Below are 15,292 nucleotides of genomic sequence, written 5' to 3' on the forward strand. Positions count from 1 at the left end.
GAATGCTTCTTGGTCCTGGCTGGATAACTTTCCCCTCTGTATAATATTTTAAATAGAAAAGTAAAATGTGGTCCTATAAGAAAAGTTAGAAAATGTTCAAAAGCCGAAGAAAAAACAATCATCCAGGGTCATCACCAAAACAAAATCACTTTTTGCATTTATGTTGTAGTTTGTCAGGCCTTTTATCCTTCAAGTATCTTTTGTATTGTTGTAATTATGTCTATAATTTTATATTCTTAAATGTAATCTCCTAATATAAATAATTTTTATGTAGTCATGGTAAAGCTCATTTTTAATGGTTGTCTAAGTTTCCCTTTTGTGAATATAGTTTACTTGACTATTCTTGCTGAGCACTAAAGCTGTTTTCTTTCTTTTTCTCTTTAGAATTTTTAAAGAATTATATATGATAGTATAACATCTAAGAAGTATATACACTCTACCCATGCCCCCCGCCCTGAATTTAGGATAATTCTTTAGGGATATATTTTTAAAATATATTCTGGGACCAGTATTTGGGGCAGGGGAGAGAGGATCGTTAAGAGGAAGGATCACATTCTTTGGAACCAGGTTGGTTGAAAAAAAAATTGACTTTTTTTTTTTTTTTAAACCCAGACAATTTGTAGATGTGGTTAGATGCTATAAAATTATTTTATGAGTATAGTTGGTGATTTTTAGTCTGTTTCTGCAGGTGTGGTTCAGGGTTCATCATGAGTTTACTTAAATAAGCATCTAGCTTGATAACCTTTTCAAATTAAATCTCCTGTTTCTTTCGAAGTAGCAGCTACTTTGACAGAATTTGATACAAGTGCTACAAAAGAGATGGTGGGTTTTTTCGTGGAACACGAGAGCTATCTGATAACTGTTTCTCTATATATTATGTATATTGTATATTCATTCATCTGTCTATGGACACTTAGGTTGTTCCATATATAGGCTATTGTAAATAATACTGCATGAACATGGTGGTACTAAAATCTCTTCAAGATACTGATTTCGTTTTCTTTGGGTATATACCATGATGTGGGGATTGCTGGATCATACAGCAATTCTACTTTTAATTTTTTGAGGGACTTCCTCATAATTCTTCCATAGTAGCTGTACCAGTTTATAGTCCCACCAGCGGTGTACACGGTTTCCTTTTCTTCACATCCTCACCAGCATTTGTTATCTTTTGACTTCTTCATAATAGATAGCCTAACAGGTGTGAGGTGGTATCTCATTGTGGTTTTGATTTGCATTTCCTTGATGATTAGTGATACTGAGCATCTTTTTATGTATCAGTTGGCATTTGTATGTCTGGAAAAATGCTTGTTCAGGTCCTCTGCCCACTTTTCAAATTGGGTTATTTTTTTTTTGCTATTAAGTTGTATGAGTTCCTTGTGTATTTTTTATATTAACTCCATATCAGATACATGGTTTGCAAATATTTTCTCCCATGTCATAGGTTGCCTTTTTATTTTGTTGATGGTTTCCTTTGCTGTGCAGAAGCTTTTCAGTTTGATGTAATGCCACTTGTTTATTTTATTTTATTAAAAAAAATTTTTTTTTTTTTTGCCGTACACGGGCCTCTCACTGTTGTGGCCTCTCCCGTTGCGGAGCACAGGCTCCGGATGCGCAGGCCCAGCGGCCATGGCTCACGGGCCCAGCTGCTCCGCGGCATGTGGGATCTTCCCGGACTGGGACACGAATCCGTCCCTGCATCGGCAGGTGGACTCCCACCCACCGCGCCACCAGGGAAGCCCCCATTTGTTTATTTTTTATTTTGCTTGGCTTTGCTTTTGGTGTCAAATCCAAAAAATCATTCTGAGGACCAACGTCAAGAAGCTTACCACCTGTGTTTTCTTCTAGCTTTATGGCTCTAGGTTTATGTTCGTCTTTAATCCATTTTGAGTTGATTTTTATGTGTGGTGTAAAACAGGGTTCCAGTTTTATTTGCTTGCATATGAATATCCAGTTTCCCCAACACCATTTATTGAAGAGATTATCCTTTCCCTGTTGTGTATACTTGGTGCCTTGTCAAAAATTAATTGGCCATATATGCATGGGCTTATTTTTCTGGGTCCTCTATTCTATTCTATCAGACTATGTTTTTGTTTTTTTGCCCATACCATACTGATTTGATTACTGTAGCTTTGTAATGCAGTTTGAAATCTGGAAATGTGATGCCTCCAGCTTTGTTCCTCTTTCTCAATATTGCTTTGACTATTTGGAGTCTTTTGTGGTTCCATAGAAATTTTAGTTTTGTTTTTTTTTTCCTGCTTCTATGGAAAATGTCATTGGAATTTTGAATAGGAATTGCATTAAATCTGTAGATCTCTTTGGGTAGTATGTACATTTTAACAGTACTAATTCTTTCAACCCATGAACATGGACTATCTTTCCATTTATTTGTGTCTTCCTCAGTTTTTTCATCAGTGTCTGATAGTTTTCGGTGCACAGATCTTTCATTTCCTTGGATAAGTTTATTCCTAAGTTTTTTATTGTTTTTGATGTTGTAAATGGGATTGTTTTCTTAATGCTTTCTTAATTTCCTTTTCAGGTAGGTCATTGTTAATGTTTAGAAGTACAACTGATTTTTGTATATTAATTTTGTGTCCTGTAACTTTACTAATTTTTTTTAATAGTTGTAACAGTTTTTTGATTCAGTCGGTATACTATACAGGCATACCTTGCAGATGTTGTGGGTTTGGTTCCAGACCTCTGCGGTGAAGTGAGTATCACAATAGAGTCACATGATTTTTTTTGTTTCCCAGTGCATATAAAAGTTGTTTCTATTACACTGTAGTCTATTAAGTGTGGAATAGCATTATGTCTAAAAAAAAAAGTACACACCATAATGAAAAAATACTTAATTACTAAAAAATGCTAACCATCACCTGAGCCTTCAATAAATCATAATTTTTTGCTGGTGGAGGGCCTTGCCTCTATGTTGATGGCTATTGGCTGTTCAGGGTGGTGGTTGCTGAAGGTTGGTGTGACTGGAAATTTCTTACAATAAGGTAACAATGAAGTTTACCACATCAATTGACTCTTCCTTTCATGAATGTTTTCTCTCTAGCCATGCAACACTGTCTGATAGCATTTTACCCACAGTAGAACTCCTTTCAAAATTAGAGTCAATCCTCTCAAACTCTGCTGTAATATTCTAAATCCTTTGTTGTCATTTCAGCAATCTTCATAAGAGTAGATTCCATCTCCACTTTCTTTGCTCATCCATAAGAAGCAACTCCTCATCTGTTGAAGTTTTATCATGAGATTGTAGCAATTCAGTCACATCTTCAGGCTCCACTTCTAATTCTAGTTCTTGAGCTGTTTCCACTACATCTGCAGTGACTTCTTCCATTGTAGTCTTCAACCCCTCACAGTCATCCATGAAGGTTGGAATCAACTTCTTCCAAACTCCTGTTAATGTTGATTTTTTAAAAAAATTTTTCTTTCCTAAATATCTCAATTTTTAAAGTAATTGCCCTTAGGGAATTTGAGTCCTTTTCATGTAATTCTTATATATATATATATATATATATATATATATATATATATATATATATATTTTTTTTTTAATAATTTTTATTTATTTATGTGTTTATTTTTGACTGCTTTGGGTCTTCATTGCTGCGTGCGGGATTTCTCTAGTTGCGGCGAGCAGGTGCTACTCTTCCTTATGGTGCGTGGTCCTCTTATTGCGGTGACTTCTCTTGTTGCAGAGCACGGGCTCTAGGTGCGCAGGCTCAGTAGTTGTGGCTCACAGGCTTAGTTGCTCCATGGCATGTGGGATCTTCCTGGACCAGGGCTCGAACCCGTGTCCCCTGCATTGGCAGGCGGATTCTTAACCACTGGGCAACCAGGGAGGTCCTAATGTTGGTATTTTGACCTCTTCCCATGAATCATGAGAATGTTCTTAAGGACATCTAGAATGAAGAATCCTTTCCAGAAGGTTTTCACTTTACTTTGCACAGATTCATCAAAGGAATTGCTTTCTATGGCAGCTCTACCTTACAAAATGTTCTTCTTAAATAGTAGGACTTAAATGTTGAAATTACTCCTTGATCCATGGGCTGCAGAATGGATGTTGTGTTAGCAGGCATGAAAACACATTAATCTCATTGTCCATCTCCATCAGAGTTCTTAGGTGACCAGGTGTATTGTCAGTGAGCAGGAATATTTTGAAAGGAATCTTTTTTTTCTGAGCAGTAGGTCTCAACAGTGGGCTTAAAATAGTCAGTAAACCATGCTGTAAACAGAAGTGCTGTCATGCAGGCTTTTTTTGTTCCATTTATAGAGAATAAGCAGAGTAGATTTAGCATAATCTACCTCAGGACCCTAGGATTTTCAGAATGGTAAATGAGCGTTGGCTTCAACTTAAAGTCCCCAACTGCATTAGCCTCTAGCAAGAGAGTCAGCCTGTCCTCTGAAGCTTTGAAGCCGGGCATTGATTTCTCTATAGGTATGAAAGTCCTCTATGGCAGCATCTTCCAATAGAAGGCTGTTTCATCTACATTAAAAATCCTTTGTTTAGTGCAGTCACCATCATTAATTGTCTTAGCTAGATCTTCTGGATAACTTGCTGCCGCTTCTATATCAGCACTTGCTGCTTCACCTTGTACTTTTATGTTATGGAGACGGCTTCTTTCCTTAAACGTTATGAACAAACCTCTGCTAGTTTCAAACTTTCTTCTGCAGCTTCCTTTCCTCTCTCAGACTTCCTAGAATTGAAATTAGTTAGGGTCTTGCTGTGGATTAGGCTTTGGCTTAAAGGAATGATGTAGCTGGTTTGATCTTCTTTCCAGAGCACTAAAACGCTCTCTATTACAGCAATCAGGCTGTTAGCTTTCTTATCATTCGTGTATTCACTGGAGCAGCAATTTCAATTTCCTTCAAGAACTTTTCCTTTGCCTTCACAACTTGGCTAACTGTTTGGTCCCAGGAGGCCTAGCTTTTGGCCTATCTCATCTTTCGACATGTTTGATTTAAAGTGAGAGATGAATGACTCTCCCTTTCACTGGAACACTTAGAGGACTTTAAGGCCTATTAATTGTTCTAATTTCAGTATTGTTGTATCTCAGGTAATAGGAAGGTCTGAGGAGAGGGAGAGAGATAGGGGAATAGCTGGTCTGTGGAACAGTCAGAACACACATTTATCAATTAAGTTTGCCATCTTTTATGGGCACAGTTCATGGCACCCCAAAACAATTTCAGTAGTAACACCAAAGATCACTGATTGCACATCACCATACAAATATAATAATGAAAACGTTTGAAATATTGTGACAATTACCAAAATGTGACACAGAGATACAAAGTGAGCAAACGTTGGAAAAATGGCGCAGGGTTGCCACAAACCTTCAATTTGTAAAAACTGCAGTGCCTATAAAGCTCAACAAAGTGAAGTGAATAAAACAAGGTGCGCCTATATATAATGTCATGTCAATGCAGAGTATTCTTCCTTTCTGATTTGGATATCCTTTATTTCTTTTTCTTGCCTAATTGCTCTGGCTAGGACTTCCAGTACTATGTTGAATGGAAGTGGTAAGAGTGGGCACCATTGTCACGTTTCTGATCTTAGAGGAAAGGAATTCCACTTTTCACTGTCGAGTGTGATGTTAGCTGTGGGCTTGTCATGTATGGGTATTTTAAAGTTGAGGTCCATTCCCTCTAGTTTTGGTTGGTTGTTCCAATTTTTAGCATATGTTCTTTCATTAACCTATAATTATATTGATTCTCCTTTATTTAGAAATGATATAAATGATGTTCTAAAACTTTTATTACCACTTCTTTGTTGGAACTTGTCATTTTGAATTACGGTTATTTCAACCAAAGTTAACTGATTTTCTCTCAACTTAAGTTCAAGTCCTTTTTGATAGTTTTTCAAATTGCTAGATATTTATGTTAACTTTATATTTTGAAATAGTTTGCCCTCAGAGTCTGTTTTATTTTAGTCTTTAAACTTATATAAAGAAATCTTAAAGTCTCACTTAACTAACTGATACTTTCATAAAGTTATACTTATTAGTATAATAGGAAGTATTATCAAAGAATGCACTATGATAAAAAGAGAACTTAATTTTCTTTTTTTGGTGAAAGGAGTCAGGTAATTACCTAGGTCTGAAAAATTTGGATCTGTGAATTTGTTGACCCCTTGGATTACAAAATGTCCAAATACTCTGTTGATTTTATTAATTTAGTGGAAAACATGATCAAATCAGTGAACTGATAATGTGTTAATTACCTGGTTAAAATCATGCTTGGCACACAGTAAATATTCTCTGTCAGTCATGATATTTCTTAGCTAATTTATCTGTGTTTTCTCAGAAAATTTCACTTAAATGAATGTTTCTTGATTAACTAAAATCCATTCTTTTAAACACAAATATTTATTTTAACCATCTTATGTGAAAAGATTTCTAAGATGTATTAAATGCTCTGTTAACTCATTGCAGAGATATTTTGAATATACTTTCCTGTTGATTCAGGGTCATTACAAACATTTATCATTGCTGTGTATTTCAAGCTTGTTATAGGGGTATTTAATTCTGTTTCAAGTTCCTTTACAAATGGCTTAAGATAAGTTATGTTCTCTTTTTAGGATTGTAAACTTCTATGCCTTTCAGTCACCTCTCTCCATTTCTAATCTACTGGAGACTGAGAAACAAGACAAACAGGCTTATTAGAATTATGCTGAACATAAGAATAAATGAGCTAAAAGGAAACAAGTGGCTCTTCTGAATTTGATGCTTTTTAAGCATTAATGCAGGGAATAATCTGGTTCCACAAGCCTTTTTTACTTACTTGTGTATTCTTGGCCACACCCCAAATAGCTGAGGTTTTTTTCTGTAATGTTTTCTGTAACAAAATAATATAAAGAATACTCTTTTACTTATTGCCTAGAGAGCAAATTTAACATTTGCCTTAATTTTTTTCAAGAAAAAACATTACAGATAGTTGTCCTCATGCTGCAGAGGTAAGTACTCTTGTGAAAACGATGTGAATATTTTTTGTTTTTCCAGTTAAATGAGTTTATGTATAGTATGTAGGTTTATTTTTCTTGCCTTTTAAAGATGTACATCAATAGCCTCATTTTATATATATATATATATATATATATATATATATATATATATCTCCTTTAGAAGTCAGCTTTTTTTACTCAACATTTTTTTGAGATCCATCAAAGTTAAGAAATGTATGTCAAGTTAGTTCATTCTGACCACTGTGTGGTATTCCACTGTGTGGCTTTGCCACAATAACTTTATTCTGTTATTAATGGTCATTAGGTTGCTGCTGACTTTTTGTTATAAATAATGTGGAAATAAGCCTTTGAATATTTGTCACAGAAGCAGTTTTCTAGAGCTGTAGTTTTCAAACTGGGGTACACCCCCTCAGAGTATGCAAAGAATTTCCGAGCAGTATACAGGTATGCTTCTAGGAAAATTCACAGAATTTCACCTTCCATGTATATTCTTCTTCAAAGTTGTTCTGCCTAAGGAAGAACTTGTGAACAAGGTGCAGATTCTCCTTTCCTACTGTTCATTTTGCAGTTACCCTTCTTGCGTGTATAAAATGAGCACACACCTTTAACCTGGTCCTAGTCTTATGATGATGCATCATACTAAGGTGTGTAAACCTCTGGAGCTCAAGAGACAATATGAAATATTGGTGTCAGTGCTGAGAAAGTGAATAACTCTAGTGATTGCTTTCAACCAGTTGACTTATCTAAAATAATTTTTGGTAATAGACCAGTGCTTTTTTTGGTCCTAAAAGCTCAGAAGTTCGAAGAATGGGTGACATTGCTGTAACAAAATTTTCTCTTCTCATCTACTTTATGTGAAAAAGATTTTTAGCACTTGTTTTTATAAAAATGAAAATAGGAATAGAATGAATGATGGACCTGACTCATGTCAGGAACAAGTAATATTCATCCATGGAATATGAACTATTTGGGTAAAACAAAAAGACCCAGCCTTATCCATTTCATTAAGAAATGCAGTTCTAATAAGTTTCTTTATACTAATTTAAATTTATAATATTTTTGATCAATTATATTTAATATGTATACAATCTAGTAGGAGAAAAAATTTAACATGGCTTTTAAGAAAATAATCACACATTTTAAATTCTATGGGTTTTTTTTGCAGAAAATATGTAAGTAATCAATGAAAGACTAACAAAAAGCATTACATTTGCATAAAAAGCTGTGGGATAGTTGGAAAGGATATATGTAGCAGTCTGGGTCAAATCAGGAGACAAAGCACACAGTAGTTCAAACTGGGAAAGTTTAATATAAAGAATTATTAACTGTGGTAAGAATAATTACAAAATGTGAGGAAACTGTATATAAGCCCCTAGAGCTGAGGGAGGTCACTCATGGTAGGACAAACTTGGAAGGGGTTCAGCCCTCTTTGGTGAAGGTGTACTTCAACTCCCAGGATAGCAGAGAAGATCGCTGAATCCACAAGGCCTGAGCTGGTCTGGAGATGCTGAGCAAGCAATAGGCACTGGCCAGGGTGCTCCCGTTGGCACTGGGTGTGCAGTGGGAGTGTGGATGCCAGGGATGGGGAGGTCTTCAGAGCCAGTGGGTGGGCCACACATGACATGCAGGCTGCTCAGGGCAGGGAATGGGAGTCCAGTGCAGGCAGGAGGCCTTCAAAGCATATGAGCTATATAGCAGCTCTAGTTTCTGTGTGAAGGAAGGTCAGGCTGAGGCTGCAAGGTGGCAGAGGGACCACGGCTGGGGGAGGCTCCACCGCAAGTCTTATATCCAGGCTGCCTACCCTGGCCTACCTTGGCCTGCCCTGGGAACTACAGGAGAACCTCTGCCTTCTACCATATCCCCCATGGCCCTTACTGAAAAAACTTAACATTGTGCTGACTTTATAAAGGTATGTTACTTAAAGGAGTTCCATTATTGGAGGGAATATATTGAAGGGTGACTTCAGAGCTGAGGCAGTAAATTAATAATTGATACAATATATGGGTTTAAGGAGGAAAATGATATAAAATTTCCAAATGATCAGGAACTTATTGCATCTTTAAAATAGATGATCAGGAGCTTAGGGCATCTTTAAAATAGATGAATGGTAGTAAGTATGGAATGACTATGGCAATGTAATCATAAGTGTACCAGAGTGATGTGTACTTGTAATTGTACCCAGGCACTCACTTCTCCCTTGCCAGATGCAGTGTTCCACTGTCCATCGTGGACAACGGGGGTCTATGAAGCTGTGAGAGAAGTATGCTGCAAATGTTTGAAGAGCAGGTAGGAAGCCCAGGTGTGAAGCTCCAGATGGAGCTGGTGGGTGTGAGGGGGTCGCAAGATGGAGGGGGGAGCAGGGCTCCCTGCAGGCCTTGAATTGCTTGCATATAAATCAGATACTTCTGCATGTTGGTGGCTGATGTGTGTTCTCAACGGTGGCTAAACTAGCAGCAGGGTTATGTATGTAAAAATTAGAGCTTCATCATTATTTTGAAATATTCGTAGTGAAAAAAATCACTTGAATTTGAAATTAATTTACATTACATAAGAAATCTCAACATTACACTTACCATTACATTTAAAGCTGTTAGATTTCATAAGTATAATTTCAGCTGCATAAATTTTTGAATGTTGTGGACAGAAAGGTTTAAAAATTATCACCCATTTGTGGGGTGTTTCTCTTGGTAGGAATGTTAAAATTTTTAATAGGTTATAAGTTAAAACATTTGACAAGATTTTATTTGACAGTTTTATACAAATTCAGCAATTATTTCCTCCAAGCCTCTGCATTTTATTTTTCTCATCAATTATATAATAAAGAAAACAATGTTTTTTGGGTTTTTTTTGGCTTCAATTCCTTCTAGTTTAAACGAGTATGCTGCATAATATTTTCTATGTGTCAGGACATGAAAAAGCTTAGGAAGCATTGATATAGACAATGTGGTGTAACTCTTGGGTATTATTCACACCTGCTGTATATTACTCCATCAGCACCATTTAATACTACTGGCTTCATAACAATCCGGTTTGGTTCATGCTATTGTATAAGCCTCAAGCAAGTTAGTTGCTGAATCTGTGTGTTCAGTCATAAGCACACTGTCCTTCCCAAGCCCCACCCTACCAGCTCCCTAACTTCTTTATTCCCAGGGTGGTGGAGGAAATGGGAAAGTAATTTTAGATACATAAATTTCATATAGTAAGCTGTGTTTTGAAAATATTTAATAACGTTTGTTCAAAGATGACCTTGTACATTTCTATAAGCTGTCAGCCTAACAGCTGAAACTTTCAATAAAGAATCAGTTTTAGGTAACCAAGGTGAATCCTTCATTTCACAGATGAGGAAAGTGAGGGTCAAGGAAGAGTCTGTGCTCATGTAGCATTAGAGTCAGAGCTTAGTGGAGAAAACAGAGGTCGACACTCCCAGTTTACTGCTTTACTATGTGCAACTTCACTTGTATACTACATATATATATATTAATAGACTTTCTTTTTTCATATGTTTTGGGTACTGTTTTGGTATTTTAAATACACAGACTTTTTTTTTAATTAATTTATTTTTGGCTGCGTTGGGTCTTTGTTGCTGTGCGCAGGTTTTCTCTAGTTGCAGCGAGCGGGGGGCTACTCTTTGTGGCTGTGCGTGGGCTTCTCATTGTGGTGGCTTCTTGTTGCGGAGTACAGTTTCTAGGCGCGTGGGTTTCAGTAGTTATGGCACGTGGGCTCAATAGTTGTGGCTCGCGGACTGTAGAGCGCAGGCTCAGTAGTTGTGGTGCAAGGGCTTAGTTGCTCCGTGGCATGTGGGATCTTCCCGGACCAGGGCTCGAACCCGTGTCCCTGCACTGGCAGGCGGATTCTTAACCACTGAGCCATCTGGGAAGTCCTTAAATACACAGACATGTTGATTCATCCAAAGGGGTTAGATATGTCCATGAAATAAGGGAGCAATAGGTATAATGACAGTTCTTTGTGAACACCAGATTATTCCATGATGAGGCAGTGCTTAGAAGAGGCAGTGTCTGGAACGATTAGGGAAGAAGAGAAGGAAGAAAGAAAAGCAGCCGTTTTCTTTCTCATCAACCACAGCAGTTTGCCTCAGCAACCAAGAATGGAGATGACAAAGCCAAACTAAAGCAGTATAAGGGTTTAAGAACTATTTAGTACTGGCATACTGAAGTACTTTCTTCACCCAGTAGAGGAATTTTTAAAAATAAGAAGTTCCTATAGTCTATAAATTAAGTTTTACAATATAAATAATGTACTCTAAATGCATAATACACTTGGATTTTGTGCTAAACAGTCTGTTGTTTGCTTTTAAGCTTATATTTTACCATAGTGAGTTAAAAAAAATTAAAACCCTCCAAATTATTCTGCCTATAGGTTTTATGATATATTCTCAAATTTAAGCTTTGCTGCATCAGAATACAATAGGAGCTAACATGATTATACACATTATAAGGATTACTGCAGTTTATTTAACACTAAAGGTTTTCATGCTTCATGAACAATAAAATGTTACAGTGATCACTTTTTAATGCTTTATTCATTGATTAAAAGAATATACATTTAACATAAACCATACAACAACATCAGTCATCAGGTCAAACATTCAGCTGGTTTCCTTACAGTTTCTGTCAGGAGTTATTTTATCTGATCACATTTATAAGATAAAATCTCACCACATCTGGCATTTACACACACTGTGCCAGTGGATTCACACTACTGATGTACATATAAAATCCGCATGGTATGTGCTCACTGGAGACAAAACAGTGCACACCTGTCAAAAGGTCATTTTAATATAAGATGGTAAAACCATTTGTAAAATACATATAAACTTTTTCCATAAATAGAATCATATCTGGACATTTGTTGCATAAATTGTGTTTCCAAAGCTTACACTAGAGCAGCCAGGTCTCAGCACTGCTGGGCACCCACGTTGGCTACTTACTTTATTATTGCAGACTGTCCTTTAACATTAAATGCACAACATTCGTACCACTTAAAACTGGGGTCAGGTGGAAGTCTCACAGAGACCACGTCTGTACCGCGGTTGCCCTGAAACAGTTAAGTCGGCTTTTAAAGCCTCTCAGATATAACAAGGTTTTAAAACATACTTCATGGAATGTTCTTCATGTAACATAGCAGCTCATACCTGTGATAGAACAAGCTTTCAGTTTTTCCTTTCTTTCCTTTACATTCACTATTCACAGTGAAACAGGTGCATGGTTTTTTTTTCTTTTTTTTTTGTTTTGTTTTTTTTTTTGTTTTTCAGAGTTCTGAGGTTGCTGACTGAGCCACAGCACAGCTGTGTACCACAGGTCGAAATTCGACCTTAAATATTACAATCTAGCAGTATCTGGCTGGCCAGAGTGGGCCAGCCCCTGCCAGCATGTGGGCACTTCTTCAGTTAAATCTATTCTTTGGCAGCTGACACGCGCGCTGACAGAGAAAAATCCAGTGACTTGTTGCTAGGGATTTCACGACTAATGTTTGTTTGCAAGCATGTGTGTTTACAAACTCTGTGTTTTGATATTCATTTAGGAGGTTTTACCCTGGAATATTGTTTCTTTCTTCCTCCACTATTTGAAATCTTGGCTAAAAAGCTAACTTGAATGTATGATGTAATTGATGAATTAAATTATGTCAGACATAGTTTAAAAAAATCCAATAATTTGAGTATTTGTATTGATGTAAATGCATTTAAAAAAGGATTCAGCAGTGTTCTAACCTAGTACTATACAAAATTGAGAATGGTAATTGGTGATATCAACTATTATATATGTAATGAAAGTTAAAGGCTTGGCTTTTCTGTTAAAGATAACGCATTTGGGATTGTATTATCCTCCCTCCTTCCATTTCAAAGAAAAATTAATGAAATGCTATCACACAATGAATGAATGCAGTGCATTGCATACAAATCCACCAGGCTATGGATATATATCTATATATGTATAAAAATATTTTGGCTCCTGAGCTCTGACACACAAAGAATAAAAACATCAAAAGGCAGAGTAACTCAGTGAAAAAATAAAGTTAGCCAGCAACCTCAGACAACCTTCGGTTGTATATTCTTAAGGTTTGGTAACAAGTCCATTAACCGTGAAAGCCCTATACATTGTCACTTTGAACTTCTAAACCAATACCTGACTACGTTCTTTGATCAAGAAGTAGAATATACATATATAATTCTATAAAGCTAATACTGATTAAACACAGCACAAAGGGATTAATTCACACTACTGAAAGAAAAAAAACGTAATAGGACCCTACTTGCATATGTAACCACAGGAATTGTACATTTAAAAAAAGCTAAATGTCTTCGCTGAAGCTTTGCATCTCTCTGTAAAAATGACGATTTGGTTCAGTGAAGACACTGAGTGATTCGATGTCCATGATCGCATGCCAAGGTTGACCTAGGCCCAGGGATACCTGCTCAATAAGGTTATGTACTGGATCCACATCCTGGTCGGCCAGTTCACCTTGGTCAAAATCAATGCTTTCTTCAGTGACTTCAAGTACTTTTAGATCAGAGCCACGAAGACGAGCAATGGCAATGAGGTTGTGTGCCCACACTGTGTAACCTTAAAAATAAGCAAAAGAGAAGCAGTCATTTCCTTGCATTTTATTTTGTCTGTTTTATAAGTTAGTCTTTTCCACAAATTTGTATCTCACTTAGTACTTTGGGGGTCCTTTGCCTTTAAAAATATGCTGAAATTTGAAAGGAAGTATGATTGCTTAGCTCAGGGAAAAAAAGACTAGAAACTTGATACTGTCTCCAAGAATATTACTGTGACTGGTGAACAGATAGGTGCTGTAATCGTATTCTGATATCATTTTAGTTAGTCAAACTGAAGACATTTAAAGTTTAAAGTATCATTTTATAGCTTCTGACAGTGTCGTATCAAAAAAAAGAGTTTTATTTCATATGTATGTATCTATTAACAATACATAGGGGACTTCCCTGGTGGCGTAGTGGTTGAGAATCCGCCTGCCAATGCTGGGGACATGGGTTGAAGCCCTGGTCCAGGAGGATCCCAAATGCCACAGAGCAACTAAGCCCGTGCGCCACAACTACTGAGCCTGCGCTCTAGAGCCCGCGAGCCACAACTACTGAGCCCACGAGCCACATCTACTGAGCTCGCGTGCCTAGAGTCCGTGCTCAGCAACAAGAGAAGCCACTGCAATGAGAAGACTGTGCACCGCAATGAAGAGTAGCCCCTGCTCACTGCAACTAGAGAAAGCCCATGCACAGCAACGAAGACCCAATGCAGCCAAAAATAAATAAATAAAATATATAAAAATTAAAAAACGAAACAATACATAGTAAACTGGTATTTTTCATTAGTAAAAGTCATCTCCTATGGTGCTTCACAGTCCAAAGTTATAAAGTGATACTTTAAAGATAAACTGTTAATTGTCAGTAGCAAATATATAAAGTATAAAACAGATATAGGAATGATAGGTACTAACTTTAGAATAGTGTACTAACTTTAGAATGAAATGATAGGTACTAACTTTAGAATAGTGTACTAACTAACTTTAGATAGGTACTAACTTTAGATAGGTACTAACGTTAGAATTCCTTTCCTCTGGAAAGGAATAAAGTTGAATAGATGGAGGAGCTTTAGCTGTAGCTACATTTTACTTCTTAATAAAAGAAAAAAGCTTTAGGAATTTGGACCTGTTACCGAGGCTGCTGTCGCCATGTTCCTGTCCGCGGTCACCTTTGTCAAGACCAAGTCAAAAACAATTCTGGTGAAAATGTTGAGCCAAGCTGGAAGAGGTTTTTCCTTCAACACTAAGAGAAGCCGACTGCAGGAGAAACTGACTGTCTTGCATTATGATCCACTAGTGAAAAAAAAAGTCCTCTTTGTGGAACAGAAAAAAATACGCTCCCTCTAAACAATGGATTGAAAATGAATTTGATTTATAAATGAGAAGACTGAGGGCGGGATACTGATTCAGAAATTCTGCAGCGTGTAATGAAAGAAGAGGAAATGGCATGGAATCACTGCCTCCTGTGATTTGAAGGCCATTGTGAAGGAAAACAATGCAGTGAAAGAAAGTTCTTCATATTAGGACATATATCATTGCATCACATTTATTTATCTTTCTGGATTTTTTATAGCCCTTAATAAAAATATTAAAATAGCCTGTTTAAAAAAAAAAAAGAAAAGAAAAAAGCTTTAGGGAATTCTCTGGTGGTGCAGTGGTTAGGACTTGGCACTTTCACTGCCAGAGTCCGGGTTCAATCCCTGGTTGGGGAACTAAGATCCCGCAAGCCTCGTGGCACAGCACCCCCCCCAAAAAAAAAGGTTTAAAAAG

At 36.8% G+C, this 15,292-nt stretch overlaps 2 protein-coding genes across 3 annotated transcripts in view; one reads left to right on the plus strand and one right to left on the minus strand.

Annotated features, from left to right (window-relative positions):
- Window positions 1–11,488: 11,488 nt before the first annotated feature.
- FBXO33 (F-box protein 33) overlaps window positions 11,489–15,292 on the minus strand; it is a 32,926-nt gene continuing 29,122 nt past the window's right edge. For both annotated transcript variants that reach the window (XM_004270003.4, XM_033428419.2), the window contains one exon: window positions 11,489–13,548. In XM_004270003.4, coding sequence (XP_004270051.1) covers window positions 13,277–13,548 — 272 coding nt within the window. In that variant the 3' untranslated portion in view covers window positions 11,489–13,276. The remainder of the gene's footprint in view (window positions 13,549–15,292) is intronic.
- On the plus strand, window positions 14,557–15,119 carry LOC117201391 (39S ribosomal protein L33, mitochondrial-like). Its single transcript, XM_033428420.2, has one exon. It carries the CDS (start codon window positions 14,672–14,674, stop codon window positions 14,867–14,869), a length of 198 nt encoding a protein of 65 aa, XP_033284311.1. The 5' UTR covers window positions 14,557–14,671; the 3' UTR covers window positions 14,870–15,119.

Source organism: Orcinus orca, chromosome 2 (genome assembly GCF_937001465.1).
Source record: "Orcinus orca chromosome 2, mOrcOrc1.1, whole genome shotgun sequence".
Lineage (NCBI taxonomy): Eukaryota > Metazoa > Chordata > Mammalia > Artiodactyla > Delphinidae > Orcinus > Orcinus orca.

Excerpts from the sequence above, each read along its gene's own strand:
- LOC117201391 (XM_033428420.2), top strand. The coding sequence starts at position 14,672 with ATGTTCCTGTCCGCGGTCACCTTTGTCAAGACCAAGTCAAAAACAATT.